At 37.2% G+C, this 20,127-nt stretch overlaps 5 protein-coding genes and 1 pseudogene across 7 annotated transcripts; 2 read left to right on the forward strand and 4 right to left on the reverse strand.

Annotated features, from left to right (window-relative positions):
* Nucleotides 1–212: 212 nt before the first annotated feature.
* LOC9327076 lies at nucleotides 213–1,017 on the reverse strand (annotated as a pseudogene).
* Nucleotides 1,018–3,344: 2,327 nt separating this feature from the next.
* Nucleotides 3,345–5,506, reverse strand: LOC9329805 (glucan endo-1,3-beta-glucosidase 11). Its single transcript, XM_002893698.2, has 2 exons — nucleotides 4,066–5,506; nucleotides 3,345–3,645 (listed from the first exon to the last, which is right to left on the reverse strand). The coding sequence occupies exons 1-2, from the start codon at nucleotides 5,272–5,274 to the stop codon at nucleotides 3,571–3,573; spliced, it is 1,284 nt and encodes a 427-aa protein (XP_002893744.1). The 5' UTR covers nucleotides 5,275–5,506; the 3' UTR covers nucleotides 3,345–3,570.
* Nucleotides 5,507–6,625: 1,119 nt separating this feature from the next.
* Nucleotides 6,626–7,968, reverse strand: LOC9329806 (uncharacterized protein OsI_027940). 2 transcript variants are annotated; one of them, XM_021010929.1, is made up of 6 exons: nucleotides 7,864–7,968; nucleotides 7,570–7,756; nucleotides 7,332–7,485; nucleotides 7,205–7,245; nucleotides 7,074–7,113; nucleotides 6,626–6,975 (listed from the first exon to the last, which is right to left on the reverse strand). In XM_021010929.1, exons 1-6 carry the CDS (start codon nucleotides 7,866–7,868, stop codon nucleotides 6,863–6,865), a joined length of 540 nt encoding a protein of 179 aa, XP_020866588.1. In that variant the 5' UTR covers nucleotides 7,869–7,968; the 3' UTR covers nucleotides 6,626–6,862. The 2 variants fall into 2 exon arrangements, with proteins under 2 accessions (XP_020866588.1, XP_002893745.1); XM_002893699.2 differs by having other exon boundaries at nucleotides 6,626–6,978; nucleotides 7,864–7,967.
* Nucleotides 7,969–8,167: 199 nt separating this feature from the next.
* Nucleotides 8,168–10,618, forward strand: LOC9329807 (NAC domain-containing protein 13). Its single transcript, XM_021010928.1, has 3 exons — nucleotides 8,168–8,438; nucleotides 8,718–9,743; nucleotides 10,030–10,618. The coding sequence occupies exons 1-3, from the start codon at nucleotides 8,270–8,272 to the stop codon at nucleotides 10,434–10,436; spliced, it is 1,602 nt and encodes a 533-aa protein (XP_020866587.1). The 5' UTR covers nucleotides 8,168–8,269; the 3' UTR covers nucleotides 10,437–10,618.
* A 26-nt stretch (nucleotides 10,619–10,644) lies between these two features.
* LOC9327077 (granule-bound starch synthase 1, chloroplastic/amyloplastic) lies at nucleotides 10,645–14,045 on the reverse strand. Of its 2 annotated transcripts, XM_021010925.1 has the most exons (13): nucleotides 13,822–14,045; nucleotides 13,378–13,739; nucleotides 13,217–13,297; nucleotides 12,992–13,090; nucleotides 12,829–12,918; nucleotides 12,578–12,641; nucleotides 12,400–12,500; nucleotides 12,184–12,293; nucleotides 11,837–12,080; nucleotides 11,578–11,754; nucleotides 11,217–11,495; nucleotides 10,983–11,111; nucleotides 10,645–10,896 (listed from the first exon to the last, which is right to left on the reverse strand). In XM_021010925.1, the coding sequence occupies exons 2-13, from the start codon at nucleotides 13,717–13,719 to the stop codon at nucleotides 10,780–10,782; spliced, it is 1,833 nt and encodes a 610-aa protein (XP_020866584.1). In that variant the 5' UTR covers nucleotides 13,720–13,739; nucleotides 13,822–14,045; the 3' UTR covers nucleotides 10,645–10,779. The 2 variants fall into 2 exon arrangements, with proteins under 2 accessions (XP_020866584.1, XP_020866585.1); XM_021010926.1 differs by lacking the exon at nucleotides 13,822–14,045 and having other exon boundaries at nucleotides 10,649–10,896; nucleotides 13,378–13,815.
* Nucleotides 14,046–17,602: 3,557 nt separating this feature from the next.
* On the forward strand, nucleotides 17,603–19,300 carry LOC9329808 (shikimate O-hydroxycinnamoyltransferase). The gene is given in 3 exon segments (XM_021013360.1): nucleotides 17,603–17,750; nucleotides 17,752–18,073; nucleotides 18,162–19,300. Coding segments are annotated over 3 exon segments (1,377 nt in total). The 5' UTR covers nucleotides 17,603–17,670; the 3' UTR covers nucleotides 19,137–19,300.
* The last annotated feature ends 827 nt before the right edge of the window (nucleotides 19,301–20,127 follow it).

Genomic DNA, 20,127 nt, shown 5'->3' on the forward strand with positions numbered 1-20,127 from the left:
TAGTCTACAGTATTTTAAATTAGAACGTTTCATTTCAAGAAGACTCGTCGCTAACAGCGTCGGTCCCTGACTCGCTGAATTAGATTAATCACAACTCCAAAATTCACATCCAAGTCATTAGTTTTTTAGGCAACCAACTTATCCTAAACATACATATTATCAACTCTCTGTAAATCATCAATGACTAGATCCTAAACACCTGTCGACTTAGATCACTCGTCGTCAGAAAGACAAACCACATCATTGTTTCCCTGCAATCCACTGCTCAAGCTTTGTTGCGGTTGTTGTTCTTGCTGCTGCTGAATTAATACAGCTGAATATGTTAAAGCTTGAGGAGGCAACGACAAGGTTAGAGTAGCTGTGTCTACGGGAACTGAAGGGGCTGGCCTATATGAGCTTAAGTGCGGTGCAGGAGAATGTAGACTTGCATTGGCAATTTGATTAGTTGCAGGAGAATCTGACGGAGTTGGAGCCGTGTTGGATATGAGTGGCTGTCTTGGCTGAGGCATTGGGCAGACCGTAGAATTCAGAGGAAGGCCTGATGGACGCGAGACTGAAGAAGTAAATGAAGATGCCTGAGGCTGCAAAAGAGCCGGAGCCGGAAATGACGATGCCTGAAGCTGCAGAAGAGCCAGAGCAGGAGTAGGAAACAAAGATGACTGAAGCTGCAGAGCCGCAGGAGCAGGAGCAGGAGCAGTGTAATTTCTCAGCGCGTTCACTTGTGCTGCTCTCTGTGCTAGGTGCTGAATTCAACCTGGACAAAAAGTGCTATTGTGAGTTCATCGCCTTATATCTCTAACCAATTTGCTCTATTATTCGAGCACTTACCACTTGGAGCTGCTGAGGGAGATGCCTTCTTGTCGGTACATTTGGACAAGAACGCAATACTCTTATCAGTTTGTTCATTATCACAAGATTCTTACTCGCCTCTATCTTTGTCGACTGTCGTTCTGGTGTTATGTTCGGCTTCTACCTCATTGATTTTTTTTTTTGAAACTCTGCTTGTACTTCAGCCATCTTTCTCTCTAGTTCAGCTTTCAAGATTGATTTATGCTCACAAGCAGTCAATGAATAGTGAGAAAATAAACCAAAACTAGAGGCAACTGAGTATTGAGGACAACTGACTTTTTCTTCAAAAGTCTTCTTTGAGTTCTCTGATTCTCTCTGCAACTTCTCCAGTTCATGCAGAAACGGGTCGTCGAACACACGGAAAAGTATTTGAGGAACAGGTTGAACGGCACTCTGTCCAGTACCATTGTTTAGAAGTGATGGAACAGAAGCTGTAACACCTGCTGAAAGCTCCACACCACCTTCATGGACAAGATCATCACAAATACATCATTTGTCAGTAGTTTGACAAACACCTACGTAATATTTAGATGCACAGGGCAGTTACTGACTTGCATAGGTTGACTGCTCTACTTGATTTGATGCAGCACAATCAGTAGTCTCTACTGTTTCTGATCCAGCACACTGGGGCTCAATTGGTGCTTCAATATTCTGGCCCTGAGTGTTTATTGTTTTCCAGCCGGTGAAGAAGGCATAGGACATTTATCTTGATCATCCTGTCCAGAAAAGCGAGTTTAATAAGAAAATAAAGGCATCTGATTGGTACCCGCTATTTTGGCAGGAAAACATTAAATGAACAAAGAATCAAGTATTCTATAGGGCCAGTTAGTACCTGATCCGATTCAGCAGCACCCTTCGTCTCTACCACAAACGCAGGGTGTGGCATAGGCAACCCTAACTCATCAGGAATTTCCTTGTCAAGAGAACGAGCTTTCCTGTTCTGCTGGTACAAAATGTTATCAGCATCAGGACCCACATGACTTGTTCTATCATTTTCTCACTTTTGATTTCATCAAACTTTCTTTCAAATTCATCATCCAGCCGTTTGAGATCATCCACTTGGGTACCGGTCCGTGAACTGGAAATACGAATTACTGCTGCTTCCAACTTTTTTCTAGTTTCAAGTTTTTGCTTCTTGTCTACATATATATTCAACAGCTCCGTCTTTTTTTCCTTGTGCTCTTGTACAAGCTTTTGCACTTGCTTCTTGCATTTCTTTTTTTATGTAGCTAATAGTCTTTTCGATATCTTTTGTTGCTGTGCTATAGTGGCTACATCTCTTCTCAGTCATGCACTCATGCATTCTTCACCCTCTGAGCTACTAAGCATCGACTTCGTATTGTTCTTTTCCTGATGCACTGTAGCCCCGGAGAGACTTTCGTTCCCATGATTCGTACTAACCATTGACTGTTTCGAATTAATACCAAAGCAATTGGACTGCAAACCTTGTGTGCGCCCCAGGAACAGACTCTTCATGCAGGACAATATTGAATATATATAATTTACCTCTACCACAGAGCAATCAAAAGCTAATTCAGATTTTGCACGGACCAGAGGTTCTTTCTGCCTAGGATTTTGCTTATCTTCATATATATTTCATATTATATATTTTTAAAAAAATATATATATAAACTTAGGGTTAGTAATTAAGGATTCTATCATTAGGAATGGATTTGTGGCTAGGATTTGATTGGAAAATTAAAATTCTAAGCATAGACATTTTATGCATACAAAGTGTTTGACGGAATGTCAATTTCAATCTTAAAGAGCAAAGCATAATCTTGCCAATAAAAGTTGATCTTTAGAGTGCTTTGTAGGGTGTTTAAGCATGAAGTTAATGATCACTATGTTTCTTAGCATGATTAAGAGTAATTACTAATTAGTGAATAAATTAGTACCATGGAAGTGGATTAGTTTATAATTAGGAGCTTAAACCACTAGATTGAGGTAAATCATACCCATATGAACCAAACCCCAACTAATGATCTCCCTAGTGACAATATACCTAGCTAAAAAAGACTCGTATGCCTTTTATCTTTGAATTTTTGTTTTTGACTTTGTGTTGACTTATACGTTGATTTTTTGTTGACTGTTATAATTTACATTTTTATTATTTAGTTTGTTATTGCTTTATGGTTATGAGATTTTTTTTTTTTGGAATACTCAGAGTTTCTGGGCCAAAGCCCGTAATCCTCTAGGCCTGAAACCACAGCATGTAATATGAATAATTGTTTAGCTTAGAAATTTGTTTAGCTTATATTTTTAATGTGCAAACTCTATGTCTTATGGATCAACATTTAAGTGCTATAAACGATAACCATTAGATTGTGGTTTATGCACTTTAAAAAAATATTAATTGATATAAAACCTCGTAAACCACTTACAATACTAATAACAACAATAGACGATAGATCGCTGTTTATTGAATAGTGTAATAGACACGAAGATAATTAAACCGAATGTGATCCTCACTAACATAAGAAGCGTATTATTGATGGTTGAAAAAAAAAGAGTATTATTGATTGGGGATATATAAATTAAATGTGATCCTCATACTACATAAGGTGCAAAATGAATTTCTAACATAAAGATTATAGGAGTAAAAAAGACAAAAAAAAAAAAAAATAGCCGTGAAAATAGACAGTATCTGGAATTTAAGAAGAATGCAAAAAAGCTTGGGGACAGCTTTTGCTTCTATAAGTTAACTCAAGTTTCGTGTAATCAAAGTAAGTGTCTCGCCAGTAACATGCTCACTACCACCATTGACAATATTGCCCCTTTCCCTTTTCTTCTCCCCTGCAACAATTTCGCATAAAAGCATTTGCTTATCACTTAATACTCAAAAATGAACTTGGCATTGATTAGATTAACCACAACAAAAGTTATTTCTTATCAATTCAACAACAATTTATATTATTTTAAAGGTACTTTTATGGAAAATGATAGGAGAAATGTGGTATCATATAGTATAAATTTGGGTCATTATAATAAACTTTAAATATAGCAAATAAAATTGATTTAAATCTCATTTAATGTAGGAAATATACTAATCTTGGAACTAACCATTTCTCCAAATTTTTTTGGTTGTGATTCTTAAAATGGAATAACTTTTAGTGCATAACAAAGTTATAACTTAAGGTTGAAAAAACGAATCTTATGCTTTACTTAAAAAAAAGATGGAAACTTTAACCAAAAAGAAAATTCGAAGAATCTTACCGTTACTGGAGAAGCAGAAATTGCCAAATAACCAGTGGACGCACTATCCGGCGCCACCGGAGAAACCGGAAACACCGGCGTCTTTTCCCTTCCTCCACCACTACTACTATTGCCACCGCCACCGCCACCGCCACCACTAGCCCCTCTCACGACGTCGTTTAAAGCAAACCCAAGTGAATAAGCCTGAGTCCCATCAGGTTTAAACAACCCATAATTCCTCTCCGACATCGGACCAGGTTTCAAATTCTCATTAAAAAGGGCAAAAACGTAAATACTAAGATCATTATTAGGCTTCAGGGGTGTTTTAGTCTTTTTACCACTCATCATCAGCTTAATCAAGTTTCCGTTATACCTCTTCGCATTCTCCGGCGTAGCTCCAACCTCATCGTCGTCTCCTTTCGACGGCCATCCCGTCTCCGATATCTCAACTCTCAACGACTTATACCCCGCCGCCGCTAAAGCAGAGTACACGGCGTCGATTTGAGCGAACAACATGTTATCGTAGTGAAATCCGGTGGCCGGATCTACGATTCCTTGATTAGGTTGAAACAGAACGAAATCGAGAGGTACTTCTTTAGGGTTTCCTTTGTAAGCGAAGAAAGGATACGCGTTGATTAAGAACGGAGAATCAGTTTTCCGGTGGAATTCTAAGATCGGTGTTAGTGAATCGAGTAGATCCGGTTGAAACTCGCCGGCGGAAGGTGGGAATGAGGATTTGAGGATTGAGAGAGAATGTGCGGTGGTGACGGTGATTTGATCGGAGAGTCCGGCGGTGATTAAAGCAGAGTGAACTCCTTGCATCGCCGGGAGGAGATTGCTTGTGAGTGAAGAATCGTTAAGAGCGAGGATTTCGTTTCCGATGGTGATACAGGTGATGTTAGTCGCCGGTAAAAATGGAGTTACGTTTTGTTTGATCCATGTTAGTGCTTTTGAAGGATCTTTCATTTTGGAGAGATATTCGTTGCCGAGTCCGATGATGAATTCGATTCCGGTGTTGGAGAAAGCTTTGAGGATTTGTGGATTTGCGTCGTAGAGTTTTACTTTTGTTGCTCCGATTGATTTTATTAGTGGGATTACGTCGGTTGGTGATGGGAGGTTGTCTCCGATTTGACCGTAGTTTACTCCGATTGAAGTCACCGTTGCCGGAAGAATAACCGTCACTGAGAGGAGGAATAAGAGAGAAGAGCGGTGGATGGTGGTAAGCTTCATTGTTTGGGACGGGTTCCGGCGAGAATGCCGGTGGTGGTGGCGGGTGGCGGAGAGGAGAGAGGAATAATGATGGAGTTTGAAGGGAAGGAGATGATTGGAGAGGTTTGAGTTTTATTACAGTGAAGGTGGTCGGAAGATGAGGTAGTGATTCGTTATTTCGCTTACTATTTTTTAATTATTAAAGTATTGATTTGGGATATTTTTTGAGTCGGTAGTTTAAGGAGGGAATCTCGATGAAGTTTGTGTATATATTTTAAAAATAATATTTGTAAAAAAAACAAAAAAATTACTTCTTAAATCTCCAACAAAAAAATTTATAGACAAGAAGTAAACTACAAGACTACTCAATTATCATACACAATTTAAAGTAAAAAATAGGAATTATGTTTCAATGTTGAGGTGTCTAAGTAAAATACTTATAATGCATTCTCAGATACTTATAATGAACTTGCGTTTTGATTACAAGACAAAGGCATGAATATATTAGTATGTGTTTGCCCAAAAAAAAAAGAATATATTATATGTTAAAAGAAAATAGAAACGAATGTAGAGAGAAGTAAAGAAAAAGAAAAGGAATGTAAAAACTAAAAAGCAAGAAAACAAACTTCACATTGAAGATTCATTCACTAATTGAAAATCTAAAAAACTTAAAACCTTTTGAATTTTTATTTACTTTTGGGGAAACTGACAAAGGTTGATGAAAATATGCATTGGTTTATATAATCAACGGTTCTGATCTGCTCTGAACTTTCTCTCATCTGAGTTTACGTGTCTTTTGCACCGGCATAGGTCCGCTCTATATATTCATAATTGAATTTTCTACCAAGAAAGTTAGATATTTATGTTTTTTTTCTTTATTATTTTTTTTTTGTCTCAATTAAGATATTTTATTTTCTACTAAATAATATATTATTTTAGAAAGAGAGAGTTTAAAACTTTTTAGTTACTGATTTTTATTATTTTTTTGAGTTATTACATTCGGATAATAAAAATGTTGGTCTTCTTTGGTGTAAGACTGTAAGTTGTCGCCTTTACAACTTTACAGCTTTCACGTTCGGTTCAACTCAAAAACTTTAAAATAATAAAAAAATATATACTTCTTTTAACGGTAAATTTCTTCTGCATACATATTTTGTTGCGAAACTTTTATTAATTAGACAAAATAAATTTCACTTTATAATATTAAAAAAAAGGGTAATTCCAAAATGTTTTGATAAAGAATATCAGCTTATTTTTAGGTTGTTTAATTATCGTTTTTTGTTTGTTGGCTATATACATTCCGATTTGCCATCCACATATTGGTGCATTTATGTTGAATAAACATATATTTTCCTAGAAAAATAGTTGAACAAATATCAATATTCAGCAAATATGATTGTAGGAAGTAGGAACTATAAATTTTGACATATAGCTGATTTTCTTGATTTGCAATCACATTTATGCAAAGACTAATTTATGACAAAGATAGCTTCTCCAAATGTTGTCCTTTGTCCATCCTAATTCATACCAGTAGAGTATTAACCTAATTCCACAAACCATTTCAAGTCTCAAGATAGAAGAATCTTAACACAAATATATAAGATAAAACTCAATCCTTCTTCACATCTGATGCAGCTTCGTCTTTCTCTCCATCTCCTTCTTCTATAATCTTCTCCGCTACTTTTGATTCTGCCATAATCTCTTCCTCCATATCACTACCACCTTCTGCAAAGAACATATCATCGATCATCACTAAGCCGAATCTAACTCTCAAATGTACTCAAGACATAACATGTTCCTATACATGTCCAAATCCTTACCTTCATCCCCAATGCCATCAGTATCTCCCATGTTAAGACTCTAAAAAACAGAAAAGCAACAACACTTCATTATTTTCCATGACAAGTATTAGTAAATAGGTTCTTCTTCGAAACAAAATCATTGGTCTTACATTGAAATCGAAATCTCCAAAGTCCATATCCGCTCCTCCTCCTACTTGTAATAAATCAAAGATCAGCCAGCTAAGTTAAGATAACCAAAAGCTCTTCCACGGTTAAGTAATATAATCATTCTTGTACCTTTATCTTCATCTTCATCAACCCATTTATCCCAATCAACTTTCAAGAACACAGGAGGTTTCCCTTCTTGCTTAATCAATCTGTTCCACCATTTGCTTTCAGCTTTCTTCACCATGTAACAGATACACCTCGAGTTCACACTCGCCTTACTCTCCTGCCAAACCAATATCACCACCATCTCCAAAATCCAAATTTGATTTACAAGAACACTTATAAGAATGTCGATCTTTGTACTTACATTCACATCAACGTTGTCAAACAGATCAAGATCCACCTCGTACGGTGTCTTGCTAGCTCCACTCGTAGCAGAGAAAAAGAACTTTCCTTGTGGCTCAAGCTTAAGCTTTACATCTTCAGCATCTGGTAACTCCACGGTTATGTAAACCTTATCAGACCTTTGTGCCCACTTCACCGTTGGATGTTTACTGAAATTTTCGAAAGCATATCAAAAACACTTTCAGAGCAACATCACATAATTTGGGATTAAATAAATGAAACAAAAAGTAAAAACTTCGAGTAAATGAATAAGTACCTCATTTTTGATGAGAAAACAGAACCAAAAAAACATATATCAAAGTTGAGAAGAACTAGAGAAGACAAGTGTTGTATAAATTTACACGACCAAAGCTCTCTAGATGCTTCTGTTGTGTTCTAGTTACTTGCAGAAATATCATTCACTTTTATGGGCCATCTACAAGGAAAAGCCCATTTATAGAGGCCCATGTCTAAAAATGAAATCGCGTGAATCTCACGCATTTTGCAATCAGTCACTTATCCTACGTGTCGTCTCTGGAAGCCAAACCTTCTTCTCCAAGGAAAAAACACCAATTAAATTAAATGAAAAATAAAAATAATTCCGCAAAATAAGACTCTTCTTCCATTTGGTACAAAAATCCAAACTTTTTAGGTTTTTTTTTTTCTTCTCTGAAACAAAAGTGATGGACTTGACGGTTGAGAACGGAGGTTTAGCTCCAGGTTTTAGGTTTCATCCGACGGACGAAGAACTTGTGGTCTATTACCTCAAGAGAAAGATTCGTCGGAAAAAACTCAGAGTCGATGCTATCGGCGAGACTGATGTCTACAAGTTTGATCCTGAGGAATTGCCTGGTACCCTTCATTTAAATCTTCTCCTTTCTCTTCAATTCTTTCAGATTCATTTGCTTTTGCTTACGGTTTCATAAACAATTGGGTTGATTTGCTCTGTTTTCGATGAGTTCATAGTTCAAGAATCTTGATTTTAGCCACTCAAGTTTCGATTTTTATCGGTTTCATTCATAGATTTATCGATTTGAACTAGTATGATTGTTATATATATATGGTTGATGGATCTAAAGGCTTGTTTTTTCTTAGCTTCTGACTCGAAAAATGGGCTCTATTTTTATACAGAGAAAGCGTTATATAAGAGTAGGGATCGTCAATGGTTCTTTTTTAGCTTGAGGGATAGGAAACATGGAAGTAGGTCAAGTAGAGCTACTGACCGTGGCTATTGGAAAGCAACAGGGAAAGATAGAGTCATTAAGTGTGATTCGCGCAACGTTGGTGAGAAGAAGACGCTTGTTTTCCATAGAGGCAGGGCACCTAATGGTGAACGGACTAATTGGGTCATGCATGAGTATACATTGCACGAAGAGGAGCTTAAGAGGTGTGGTGGTGGTGATGTTAAGGATGCTTTTGTTCTTTACAAGATTTATAAGAAAAGTGGGTCTGGTCCTAAGAATGGTGAGCAATATGGAGCTCCTTTTATTGAAGAAGAATGGGCTGAAGATGATGATGATGTCGATGAGCCTGCTGGTGTACTCGATGTTCCTGCTAATCAGCTTGTTGTTTCGGCTGGTGTCGATAATAATTTATGGGGGAAAGGGATTAACCAATCTGAATTGGATGATAATGATATCGAAGAGCTGATGAGACAGGTTAGAGATCAGCCTGGTCGAACAGTGCAGCAGAATGGGGCGTCTGGACTGAACTCTCATGTCGAAACATATGATTCGGTGAATTTGGAGGAAGATATGTATTTGGAAATCGATGATCTTTTGCTCCCTGAACCTGAACCAGCTTCTGTGGAAGTCATGGAGAAGAACTGGAACCAGGATGGTTCTGGTGTCCTGAATGATAATGATTTCGTTGATACTGATTCATATTTCCTTGATTTGGGAGCGACAAATCCTCAGTCAGATCCTGTCAGTGTTGGTTTGAAAAATGGGTTCGCACAAAGTCTTCAGGTGAACACTTCTTTGGTGATCGACCAGGCCAATAATAACCTGTTCCAGCAGCACACAGGGAAGAACCAAGCTAGCAACTGGCCACTTCGTAACAGCTATACCAGACAGATAAACAATGGATCATCTTGGATGCAGGAGATAAATAATGACGGACTAAACGCTACCCCATTTGGTGAAGCGCCTGGTACAGGTACTTAACAACTAACAGATTATTAAATACCTCTGTTTCACTTGCATACTAAATGCTCTATCCAGTGTGAGAGAAGCCTATCTAGTGTAAGAGAAGCCACTGGCTTCTCAGTCAATTAGAGCTCTTCTTACATGGATGTTTTTACTGGCTTAGAGAGATTTTAAACCCTCTAATGGGTGTATGAAGCCAGCTTAAAGAGCTCTTCTGATGATCTGAAGTATTTTATATATACGTCATTCGATTGCTCATATGTAGGCCATTTTTCCTAATCATATTCTCTTGACAGGTGATGCATCTGAATTCATAAACCCTCTTACTTCTGGTGTAAGTATAACTAAGGAAGATGACGCGACAAAAGACGAGTCTAGTAAGTTTGCTTCTAGTGTATGGACTTTCCTGGAATCCATTCCTGCAAATCCAGCATATGCTTCAGAGAATCCATTTGTTAAGCTGAACCTTGTCAGAATGTCAAGCAATGGTGGTCGTTTCAGGTTTGCTTCTAAGAGCACAGGTAACAATGTTTTTGTCACAGCTAACGATTCAGCGGCAAAGAGGAAGAAGTATGGAGGAAACAACGACAAGAAGAAGAACAACAAAGGTTTCTTCTGCTTATCGATCATTGGGGCTCTATGTGCTTTATTTTGGGTGATCATAGGAACAATGGAGGTTTCAGGGAGGTCTCTATTGTGGTGAGAACCCAAAAGTCCAAGAGTTGTCGACATTAAGAGAAACAAAGGCTCAGTGTTAAAATAACGGTTTAGTGTGAGTCATTGTAATTATTCTCTTAGCTTATTAGATTCAGTAACTGTTTGGTATCAGGTTTTGTCTTTGAGAGTTTTCTCTCGTAATGTTTAAAAGTTGTTTTATTTGTTTTATTCGTTGAGCGTTTTGATTTGTGTGGTTTCTTTTCACAAACTTTTTATTATTATATAAGTCTCTTAACATTTCCCATATACATTACCTTTCCTTAGACCTTTTCTACTCCTAGCTTCCCAACGCTTTCTTCAACCACTTTGACACAAACAAAATCACATTCTCAGGGCGTCGCTACGTTCTCCTTCGCCAGAGGAGCTATCTCTTCACTCTCGATTCCGGCTTCACTTCCCACCACATTAAGGGACAATAATACCTTCTCCCACAACCTCGCAGGTCCCTGCATCACATCAAATCAAGATTGATTTCAACAACTTAATATAAACAAAGTTTCAAACTTTTAGATGAATTGAATCACTAGCTAACCTTCCAGGAGAAGTCTTGGTCCATGCAGTTCTTGACCATCTCTTTCATTGCGGATGTTCCATACACTGCAACGGCTCTCGTCACAGCCTTTGCTGTTGCAATCACATCATCTGGATCCACAACTTCACACTGTAAAACAAAGCAAAATTGTAACCCATTATTTGATCAATTTGTTGTAATGTCAAAAAAAAACTGTTATAGAAAAAGCGCAAATAGCTGGTGATTTTGAGTTACCTTGACGTTGAATCTTCCAATGTGGAAACCTGTGTAGCCATCTTTCACAGTGTCCACAAGCCCACCAGTAGATGCCACAATAGGGACGGTTCCATATCTCATGGCGTGCAGCTGAATGAGACCACACGGCTCAAACCTGCTCGGGACAATGATGAAGTCAGCTCCAGCAGTGATCATATGAGCCAATGGCACGTTGAATTTCGCCACTCCAACCGCCTTCCCTGGGAATTTCTCTTCTAGTTCCAGAATCTGAGCCTCCATCTTCTTCTTACCAGTCCCCTGTGAAAACATGAGTCAAGAATCAATAAGTTTGTGATCGTAAAGACGTTATGATCACAAGTCCACTGCTTTGTGTACTCACAAGGATAACCATCTGAACATTGAGCCCCATGAACTTGGAAATAGCTTCCACTAGAATATCTGAGCCCTTCTGCTCCTCCAATCTCCCTATGAAACCGATAACCGGAACATCCCTGTCCACTGGAAGTCCAACAGCAGCCTGAAGTGCTTCTTTGATCAATGGTTTAGCATCTGTAACCTGTAAAAACGAGTAACAAGATCGGTAACATTTCCCGTAACTTCTCCTATCTTAATGCACTGATCTTCAAGAGAAATCTTACAGTGGTAATATCGTATTTGATATCGATGTATTTGTCAGTAGACGGGTTCCATTCTTGAACATCCATTCCATTAATAATTCCGGAAACTGTTTTCATTCGAAGATATGTATGCAACTCCACGCCTCTATCGACTCCAGAGATGAGTTCTTGAGCGTAGTATGGACTAACTGTTAAGACACGGTCAGCTTCCAGAATTGCAGCCTTCATCCAATTAATTTTCCGTCCTTTTACGGGCTTTTCATAACTGAAAATAGAACAAAAAGTTACAGTAACTTAAGCATTGACACATGAGACAAATGGTGTCATGATCTGTTCTTCTGATGAGAAAATTTCATAGAAACCAGTACCCGTCCATGAAGTCAAAAGAACTTTTAAAGCTGATGGGCAAGTTGAGAAGAGAATAGTCATCAAAGGAAAATCTTCCTTGGTAGGCTATGTTGTGAATGCAGAAGACAACCTAAAAAGTATCAAAGCTAGAGTTTCAGTTCAAGGTTTGGTAAAGTTTGCTACTTTAAACTCACTAGCTAATTAACATGATGAAGGAACAAAAGTTATATATATACCTTTGCATTCATGTAGACTCCGCGGGATTGATACATAGATTTGAGGTAACATGGAAGGAGAGCAGTGTGCCAGTCATTGGCAACAAAGACTACATCTTCACCTATAACATCAGAGAGATAGGATTTGTTACTTTTCAGAAATCGAAGTTTTAATGTTCAGAAGAAATCATTTTCTCACCATATGGTCCAGAGAAGTACTTGCTGCTATTCAGGTTCAGAACCTGTGGTGCCTCAAGAGCAGCCTACCAACCATCAAAAGTAAATCAAGTTAGTCCTTATGCCGCATATACGTTATTCAAACACAGATTCTGCAGTAGCTATGAAAATTATCTCTCTAGGCTACATGTTTCAATCAAATGAGAACCCACGACTCAGAAACAACACAACCCTCAGAGTTCAACTATAGAAGTAAAAGGAAAAGAGTGTTACCTGACACAACAAACTGAACCGGAGTTGGTTGTCATTGTAGTCTACTCCAGTTATAGGACCATAGATTTTGGATCCTGTTTTACCCACAACCTGCATTATTACCATTCTTCATGAGCTCAAAGCACAACACACCCTTGTGATTAGCTGACCAAGATAAACAAACCTTAGCAAGAAAGATTGGATGGTCAACAAAGACACGATCAACTCCTCGTTTATAGCAATGGAAGAAACGAACATTCTCAACTTTATCCCCAACTTTGATCTGCATCAGATAACATTACAAAATAACTTAACTAACCATCATAAACTCATCATTTGAATAACATCTTAAGAAGCATAATATTCATCAAGGTCCATACAGAGCAAAAGAAACTTGAGAGAATTTTACCTGAACCACAACACAAGTGTCCCAAGCATCTTTATATTGGTCATACCGAGGGCAAATTGTCATCACACGGTGACCTCTAGCCTAACAAAAACCATAACATTTAGGTTCATCAAAAACCAAGTAAAAACCTCAAAATCAAGCTAATGTGTATATGAACTTACAGCAAGAGCTGGAGGTAGACCACCGAGGACATCACCAAGACCACCAGTTTTACTCCATGGACCAACCTCAGCTCCAATAAAGATCACAGACATCCCTTTCTCACACACAATCTTACCACCAGTCTTAACTTTAGAAGACCCCTTTGAGGATTTAGCAGAAACAGATTTAGCTTGAAATCTCCTCTGAAGCTTATCCAGCATATTGAAAGATCTTAACCCACAGTGAGTCATGGATGGACCTTTTAAGGTAATCTGAGACAGATCAGAGCATGAAGAAGCTCCATGATTGTTGAAAAGTGAAGTTCTTGACACAAAGTGTGAAGAAACAGTCACAGTTGCCATTATGAAAGAGACCCTTTTGCCTGAATTCAACAGAGGAACAATCAAAATCGATACTTTAAGTAGAAAGATAGAAACTTTGCGATGATTCTTTGAAAAACTCACACGGCGACTGAGGAAATTAGAGCTAATGGAGGAGATGAGAAAGTGAAGAAAGCAGAGGAGAAGAATGGTCCGTTATGTAGTAGAGAAGAAGAGTGGAGGCTTGGACTGACACGAGTGACACGTGTCGTTGTTATAGTTGTTGAGTGGCGATTTTCAATCACATGACATGAGAGTCACAATGGCATTACCCGAGAATATGTGAGAATCTTGAGGTTCTACTTGGGAGGACGATATTTTGATGCGTACGTTTTGGTCCGAGTGGCTAAGAATCGACGGCTGAGATTTGTTGGTTTTGGGAAACTGGGTTAAGTGGGTCATTTGCTTATACAAGTGTTTCTTTTGTCGTCGTGCACCTCATGAACGACATCTTTTCTTGGCCCATTTGTTAAATTCACGGTCGACAAATTTTGTCATGTTTTATTTATTTTAGTTTTGTGTAAGTATAAGCTTAATCTGCTTAACCAATGATTCTTTTTTTCGTAAGTAACTAAGTAAATTAACCAATGATTCTTACTTAATTTGAATCAGTTTTAACATTGTGGAACGAACCGTTGAAGTGTTAATGCTTGCATACTTTTCAAGTTTCTTGTGTTGCATGCATGTGTACATATGTATAATTTAGGAGGGGTTATTGGTTCATAGATTTATATGGAATTAGAAATCCAAACAAAAATCATTTGTTATTCAATCATTGATTTTAAAATCCTAATTAAATTCATGTGTTATTGGTTCTATGATTTATAAATACTAGTTAAAATCATATGTTATTCGTTTAGTCATTTGTTTTTGGATTTGAGAATCCAAATTATGTTTTAAATGGAATTGAAAGAGAAAAATAGAAAGATTCAAATCCATGGGTAAACACATGTTATTTCAAAATCTATATATCTTGATTTCATAATTAATAGAAATTTTCAAATTCTATATGGATTTACAAATTAATAAACCAATAACACCCCCTTAGATTCACTAAGAGAATCGGCAGTTCCTTAATTTCAGTATCTAAACTCAAGTGTGAACACAAATCTAAGTGTGAACACAAATATTATAAATATTTAATTGAAAGTATTTTAACTAAACCAATGATTGAATGACAACTGTGAGAAACGTTGTGATGGGTTTCTCTTAGGTCATCTACATTGCAGGACCACCCCCTGATCTAAGCCTTTTTTTAATCCAAAATAATGGGTTTATGGGCTTAAGATCAGCATGCCCGCTCTCATCCTGGATCAGTTCTTCTTTGTGTTGCGGGGTGACGTGGCGAGATGGCATTGGTTGGGAGAAAAGGGATAAATTTGGATAAGACGATGTTTAACGGTCCATCTTCAGGCCTGATCTTAGAGTTTAATAATAATAAACTTTGTAAAAAGTGGGTTTAGAACACTTCTCATGTTCTTGGGCTAGAACTGTTTTTGGGCTGATCTTGTGGTGACGTGGCATGGTCTGATTCGTTGCGATTTGTGATAACGAAAATCTTTCAAATATTTAAGTTTTTTTAACTTTGTATTAATTAAATAAAATGTTTGTAACCTTTAATTAATATGTTTGATTGTTTTTTTTGTTTTTCATTTATATCTTTAATGTTTTTTTTTTTTAATAATTATTTGGAATTGTATTTTGTGTTTCTTTTTATTTTCAAATCAATGTTAATATAAGTTTACTTTTTTATGTTTTCAATTTTAAAACTAATTTTTTAATTTTATTATACTTTAAAATGTTTTGATTATTAAATTATTAATTCATATGATCTAAACATGTTCTACGTACCAATAATCAATTACTTTACAAAAGATCTTAATTAAAGCTATTATAATATTTTAATATTTTTTCTCCCTTAAGATCAATCTTTAAAGATGCACCCTTGCATATGCCCTAATAAACTATGTATTAATTAGATAAAATGTTTTTGTGCTTTTATTAAGTAATATGTTTGTTTGTTTATTGTTATTTATATTTTTAATGTTTTTTTCATAAATATTTAGTATTGTGTTTTCACTTTTATTTTCAGTTTTTAAAGTTTGCAATTTATATGTTATTTTTAAATGTTTTAATAATTGTAATATGTTTTAAAATTTGTAGATTATTATATTATATTATTAAATCTTAAGTTCTTACACATGTTCTCCCACTAATCAACTTCTAAACAAAAGATCTAAACACATGATCTTACATTATTTTAACATTATATTTTCTCTAAGAACACTCTCACATGATCCCCCATTGATGATGCCATTAATAAGAAATGTTTATCTACCTCTCTCCTCTTTTTCATATTTTTTTCTTTATTTTATTGGTAAGAGATGGTGTGAGAAACCATCGTTGCTGTTGCTCTAAAGCTCGCTTTTTGTACATGAATCTATCAAGTTGTGCTAAGATGTCACTGCATATACGTTAGACCAAAATACTAACTAAGCATATGATACTTTCTAGGAAGTCACCAATCTATATAAAAAAAAAAAGTCACCAATCTAAAATGAGTTTGGTTTAAAACACACTTCTTTCTAGAGTTTTTTTCAAGATATATTACCAACAAAAAAAATAAAGTGTGTGGATAATAGAAATACTCAAATAAATTCCTATCGAGATTCACATCTTAAGTAATTTTGTTTAATATATCTTGGAATGTTAGAAAGGAGTTAGGCCTTGAATGTTTTGTAGTTTTTGAAAGAGATTTTAGTTTTTGTTTTTCAAAAACTGATTTCACACCAATCAAGTTTTTTAAAATTTGGTTTCCTATAATTTATGAAAACTTTTTTGTGGTGATCTTCCATTCAAGATTTTAGATTTTTAGTTCTCCTATAATTTAAAGAATCTAGTTTTTACTCCATCTACGTTATTTTTCTCAAAAACCAAAAACCATTTTTTTGGGGTTTCCAAAACAAAATTCTAATTACAAAATCTAAAATTAAAATCTAAAACCCAAAAACTAAAAACAAAATCCAGAAACCAAAATCAAAAACAACATCCATTCATGACCTTAATGTCAATTGTCATGATTAACTTTTTGGTTATTGTGAACGGTTAGGAGTGATTTGTCGCAACATAGGAGATCGTGTGATGTTGCAATCTCTCCAAGACAGACAGCTTCACGCATCCACAATATATAACATGCCCTCTGGTCCGTTTTTAAATGTGTCCATATCGGTTTCTTTATCTTTAGAACTAACATTTTGGAAAATTAGTCCATTCACTATTTTATATTCCAACTTGTATCATGTTTGTAGTTGAAAATGCGCCACTAGTTTGTATGTGAACTAAACGAAAATATCATCGATCGGTTCATGAACATACATGTAATCGTGTTCTGCAACTCCAACCAAAAAATACTAATTAAGTTACAATTTTGAAATATTGACGGATAAGGCTCATATAGTATTTGGTCAATTGACCTTTTATTTGACGAATAGCTTAGTCAAACACAATCAAAGTTAAAAAGAATTTGGTTATTTTTCTTAAATGAGATACGAGATAAATTACTTGAATGAAAATTATGAAAATGTGTGACAATTCACAAGTCGAATATAGACCGTACGTACGTAGATATGTGGGATTAATGTATTCCACAAAATCTGCAGTTTCCAAGTAGCCTTGCAAGTTGCAACGTTTATTTCCCTTCGCTTAAACATTTAAGTCATTTTCTTCATTGGTCGGTATACGCATTCGCCGAAATTAAAAGGTACTATGTACGTAGTCACCGACCGCACTAGTGGACTAAAAGGAAAAAGAAAATATCGGAAAATTTTTTGGAAATAGCCATAGTTATAAATTCTCCGACTCACACAGTAGCTTACCAACAACACACCACAGTCTCTTTCTTTTTATATCTTTCCTACAAAACAACATCGTACAATGGGAGATGCGGCGGAGCAAGCACGTGGTTTCCACGTGACCACCACAAGGAAGCAGGTTGTCACGGCTGCAAGACAATTGGCTTCCTCTTTCAAACCTCGATCTCCTCCTCCCTCCTGTCCACATCAGCGTTTGCTTCTGCTACAAGAAACCTCATCATTTCTTATCAGTGGCTGAAACCCTAAAAGCTTCCTTGGCTGAGGCTCTCGTCTCCTACTACGCCTTTGCTGGCGAACTCGTGAAAAACTACGTCGGAGAACCAGAGATTCTCTGCAATAACCGTGGCGTGGACTTCCTTGAGGCGCTTGCTGATGTGGAGCTCCGAGAGCTTAACTTGCATGATCCTGATGAAAGTATCGCCAAGCTTGTTCCGAAGAAGAAGCATGGAGTCCTAGCTATTCAGGTAACATAACACTGAAATCATACTTTCATCGATTCAGCATCAGACACATATTGTTGCAACGACATAACTCTCCTTTATGTCTAGTTAGGTCACTCAACTTAAATGTGAGAGCATAGTGGTTGGATGCACATTTGATCATCAGATAGCAGATGCTTTCTCCATGAACATGTTCCTTGTTTCTTGGGCTGAGATCTCTCGATCCGATGTACCGATCTCTTCTGTCCCATCGTTCCGGAGATCAATGCTGAACCCGCGACGACCTTTGATTATCGACTCATCTATAGACAAGATGTATATGCCTGCCACGTCTTTGCCCCTTCCACAAGAAACCACCAATGACCCAGATAATATTCTCACAAGCCGTATCTACTACATCAAAGGAAATGCGTTGGAAGATCTCCAACGTCTTGCAAGCAGCAGCTCCTCCAAGAATGGTTATAGTCAGAGGACAAAACTCGAGTCGTTCAGCGCGTTTCTATGGAAACTGGTGGCGAAACACGCATGAAGAGAACTAGTATCGAACAAGAAATCGAAAATAGGCATCGTCGTTGATGGAAGGAGAAGACTTATGGAGAAGGAAAACAGCACTTACTTTGGAAACGTTCTTTCCATCCCATTTGGTGGGCACAGTATCAATGACTTGATTGACAAGCCATTGTCTTGGTTGAGCAACGAAGTTCACAAATTCTTGGAAGAAGCAGTGACAAAAGATCATTTCTTAAACTTGATCGATTGGGTTGAGATTCACCGCCCGATACCGGCAGTGTCGAGGATCTATAGTACCGGAGCCAACGATGGACCCGCTTTTGTGGTTTCTTCCGGGTTTCCGGTGACCAAGGTGGATTTCGGTTGGGGCTTACCGGTTTTTGGGTCCTACCATTTCCCATGGGAAGGCAGCGCCGGATATGTGATGCCAATGCCGAGTCCCGTGGACGACGGGGACGGAGATTGGGTGGTTTACTTGTATCTTACGAAAGGACAGTTAAAGTTCATTGAAGAGGAGGTTGCCCATGTGCTTAAACCCATAGACAATGACTATCTCAAGATTAACACCATCTTTTAAGTAAAACCCTCATCTTTTTTTAGTTAATGTGTAAGTTACACTGATGCCATCAAGAGTATGATGTGGCTTCATCTTTATGTGAGATTGATACCTTGAAGGTTTTCAAGATTTGCTATTAACCTCAGGAAATCATTTTTAATCTCCTCAATCAACATATTGTCACTCATCTTGTAGCCCTATACAGAACTGGCCTTTGGGCCAAAGAGAGCTTATCAAAAAACTTTGCAAAAGTTACGTTGGTCTAGTAATTTATTTACTGAAGATTTATCATCATCATCTTCGAGTTCGAAACTTCAGTATGGCTTTATTAATGTTCTTTTTCATTTTTCAACAAAATAATAAATTAAACAAAAATGATGCGGCCCATTTGTTCCTCATGTTTGTGGTCTTACAAAATTCAGGGTCGACACTGGCACTATAGCCTTTGTTTCTGTTGAGGATTCTTCGCCGACCTTAGACAGCCCTCAAGCTTTATGCTATGTCACACACACACCAAACATCATAACAGACCAAGCAATATAGAGAGAAAGAAGAAGATAAAACAGAGCAGAGAAGAGGGAAGAAGAGAAGCACACAAACGATTGTTCACCCTGAGTTCACCAAGTTGGCTACATCTCAGGGGAGGGAGACTGTCCCCCAACTGCATCCACTAATAGAAGAAGATAACAGAGATTACAAGTGATTCACTCTCAAGACTCACTCGTCGGCCACTCTCTGTTCTACTTGAGAAAATCCCACCCAAAGCTTAAGCCTTTACATGTTTTCTCTCACCCTTCTATCTCCTAGAGCTACATTGTGTCTATCTTCTTGTGGCTTCCTATCTCTCATGTCTTCATATCACTTTATATATGGGAGACAACCTCAAACCCTAGTGCAGCTAGCAAACGAGTCCTCATCTTATTCACAAGAGGACAAAGTATCCTTCTTGACCATGAATTCAAATGATCCTCCTTGTGGTCCCAAAAGCTCTTCTAACTTTAGTTAATATAAT

Source organism: Arabidopsis lyrata (genome assembly GCF_000004255.2).
Source record: "Arabidopsis lyrata subsp. lyrata unplaced genomic scaffold ARALYscaffold_1, whole genome shotgun sequence".
In the NCBI taxonomy this organism is placed as follows: Eukaryota; Viridiplantae; Streptophyta; class Magnoliopsida; order Brassicales; family Brassicaceae; genus Arabidopsis; species Arabidopsis lyrata.

Bases quoted from the DNA above. Each gene is read 5' to 3' on its own strand.
- LOC9329807 (XM_021010928.1), top strand. From the start codon at position 8,270: ATGGACTTGACGGTTGAGAACGGAGGTTTAGCTCCAGGTTTTAGGTTT. The intron at 8,439-8,717 runs GTACCCTTCATT...ATTTTTATACAG, and splicing joins TGATCCTGAGGAATTGCCTG to AGAAAGCGTTATATAAGAGT. The intron at 9,744-10,029 runs GTACTTAACAAC...TTCTCTTGACAG, and splicing joins TGGTGAAGCGCCTGGTACAG to GTGATGCATCTGAATTCATA.
- LOC9329806 (XM_002893699.2), bottom strand. The intron at 7,246-7,331 runs GTACAAGAATGA...TATTACAAGTAG, and splicing joins TGATGAAGATGAAGATAAAG to GAGGAGGAGCGGATATGGAC. The intron at 6,979-7,073 runs GTAAGGATTTGG...TGTTCTTTGCAG, and splicing joins TGATGGCATTGGGGATGAAG to AAGGTGGTAGTGATATGGAG.
- LOC9329805 (XM_002893698.2), bottom strand. From the start codon at position 5,274: ATGAAGCTTACCACCATCCACCGCTCTTCTCTCTTATTCCTCCTCTCA. The intron at 3,646-4,065 runs GTAAGATTCTTC...AAATTGTTGCAG, and splicing joins TTTCTGCTTCTCCAGTAACG to GGGAGAAGAAAAGGGAAAGG.
- LOC9327077 (XM_021010925.1), bottom strand. From the start codon at position 13,719: ATGGCAACTGTGACTGTTTCTTCACACTTTGTGTCAAGAACTTCACTT. The intron at 12,642-12,828 runs GTAACACTCTTT...GATGGTTGGTAG, and splicing joins GGTTCAGTTTGTTGTGTCAG to GCTGCTCTTGAGGCACCACA. The intron at 10,897-10,982 runs GTTAGCTAGTGA...GATGTGATGCAG, and splicing joins ACCAAGACTTCTCCTGGAAG to GGACCTGCGAGGTTGTGGGA.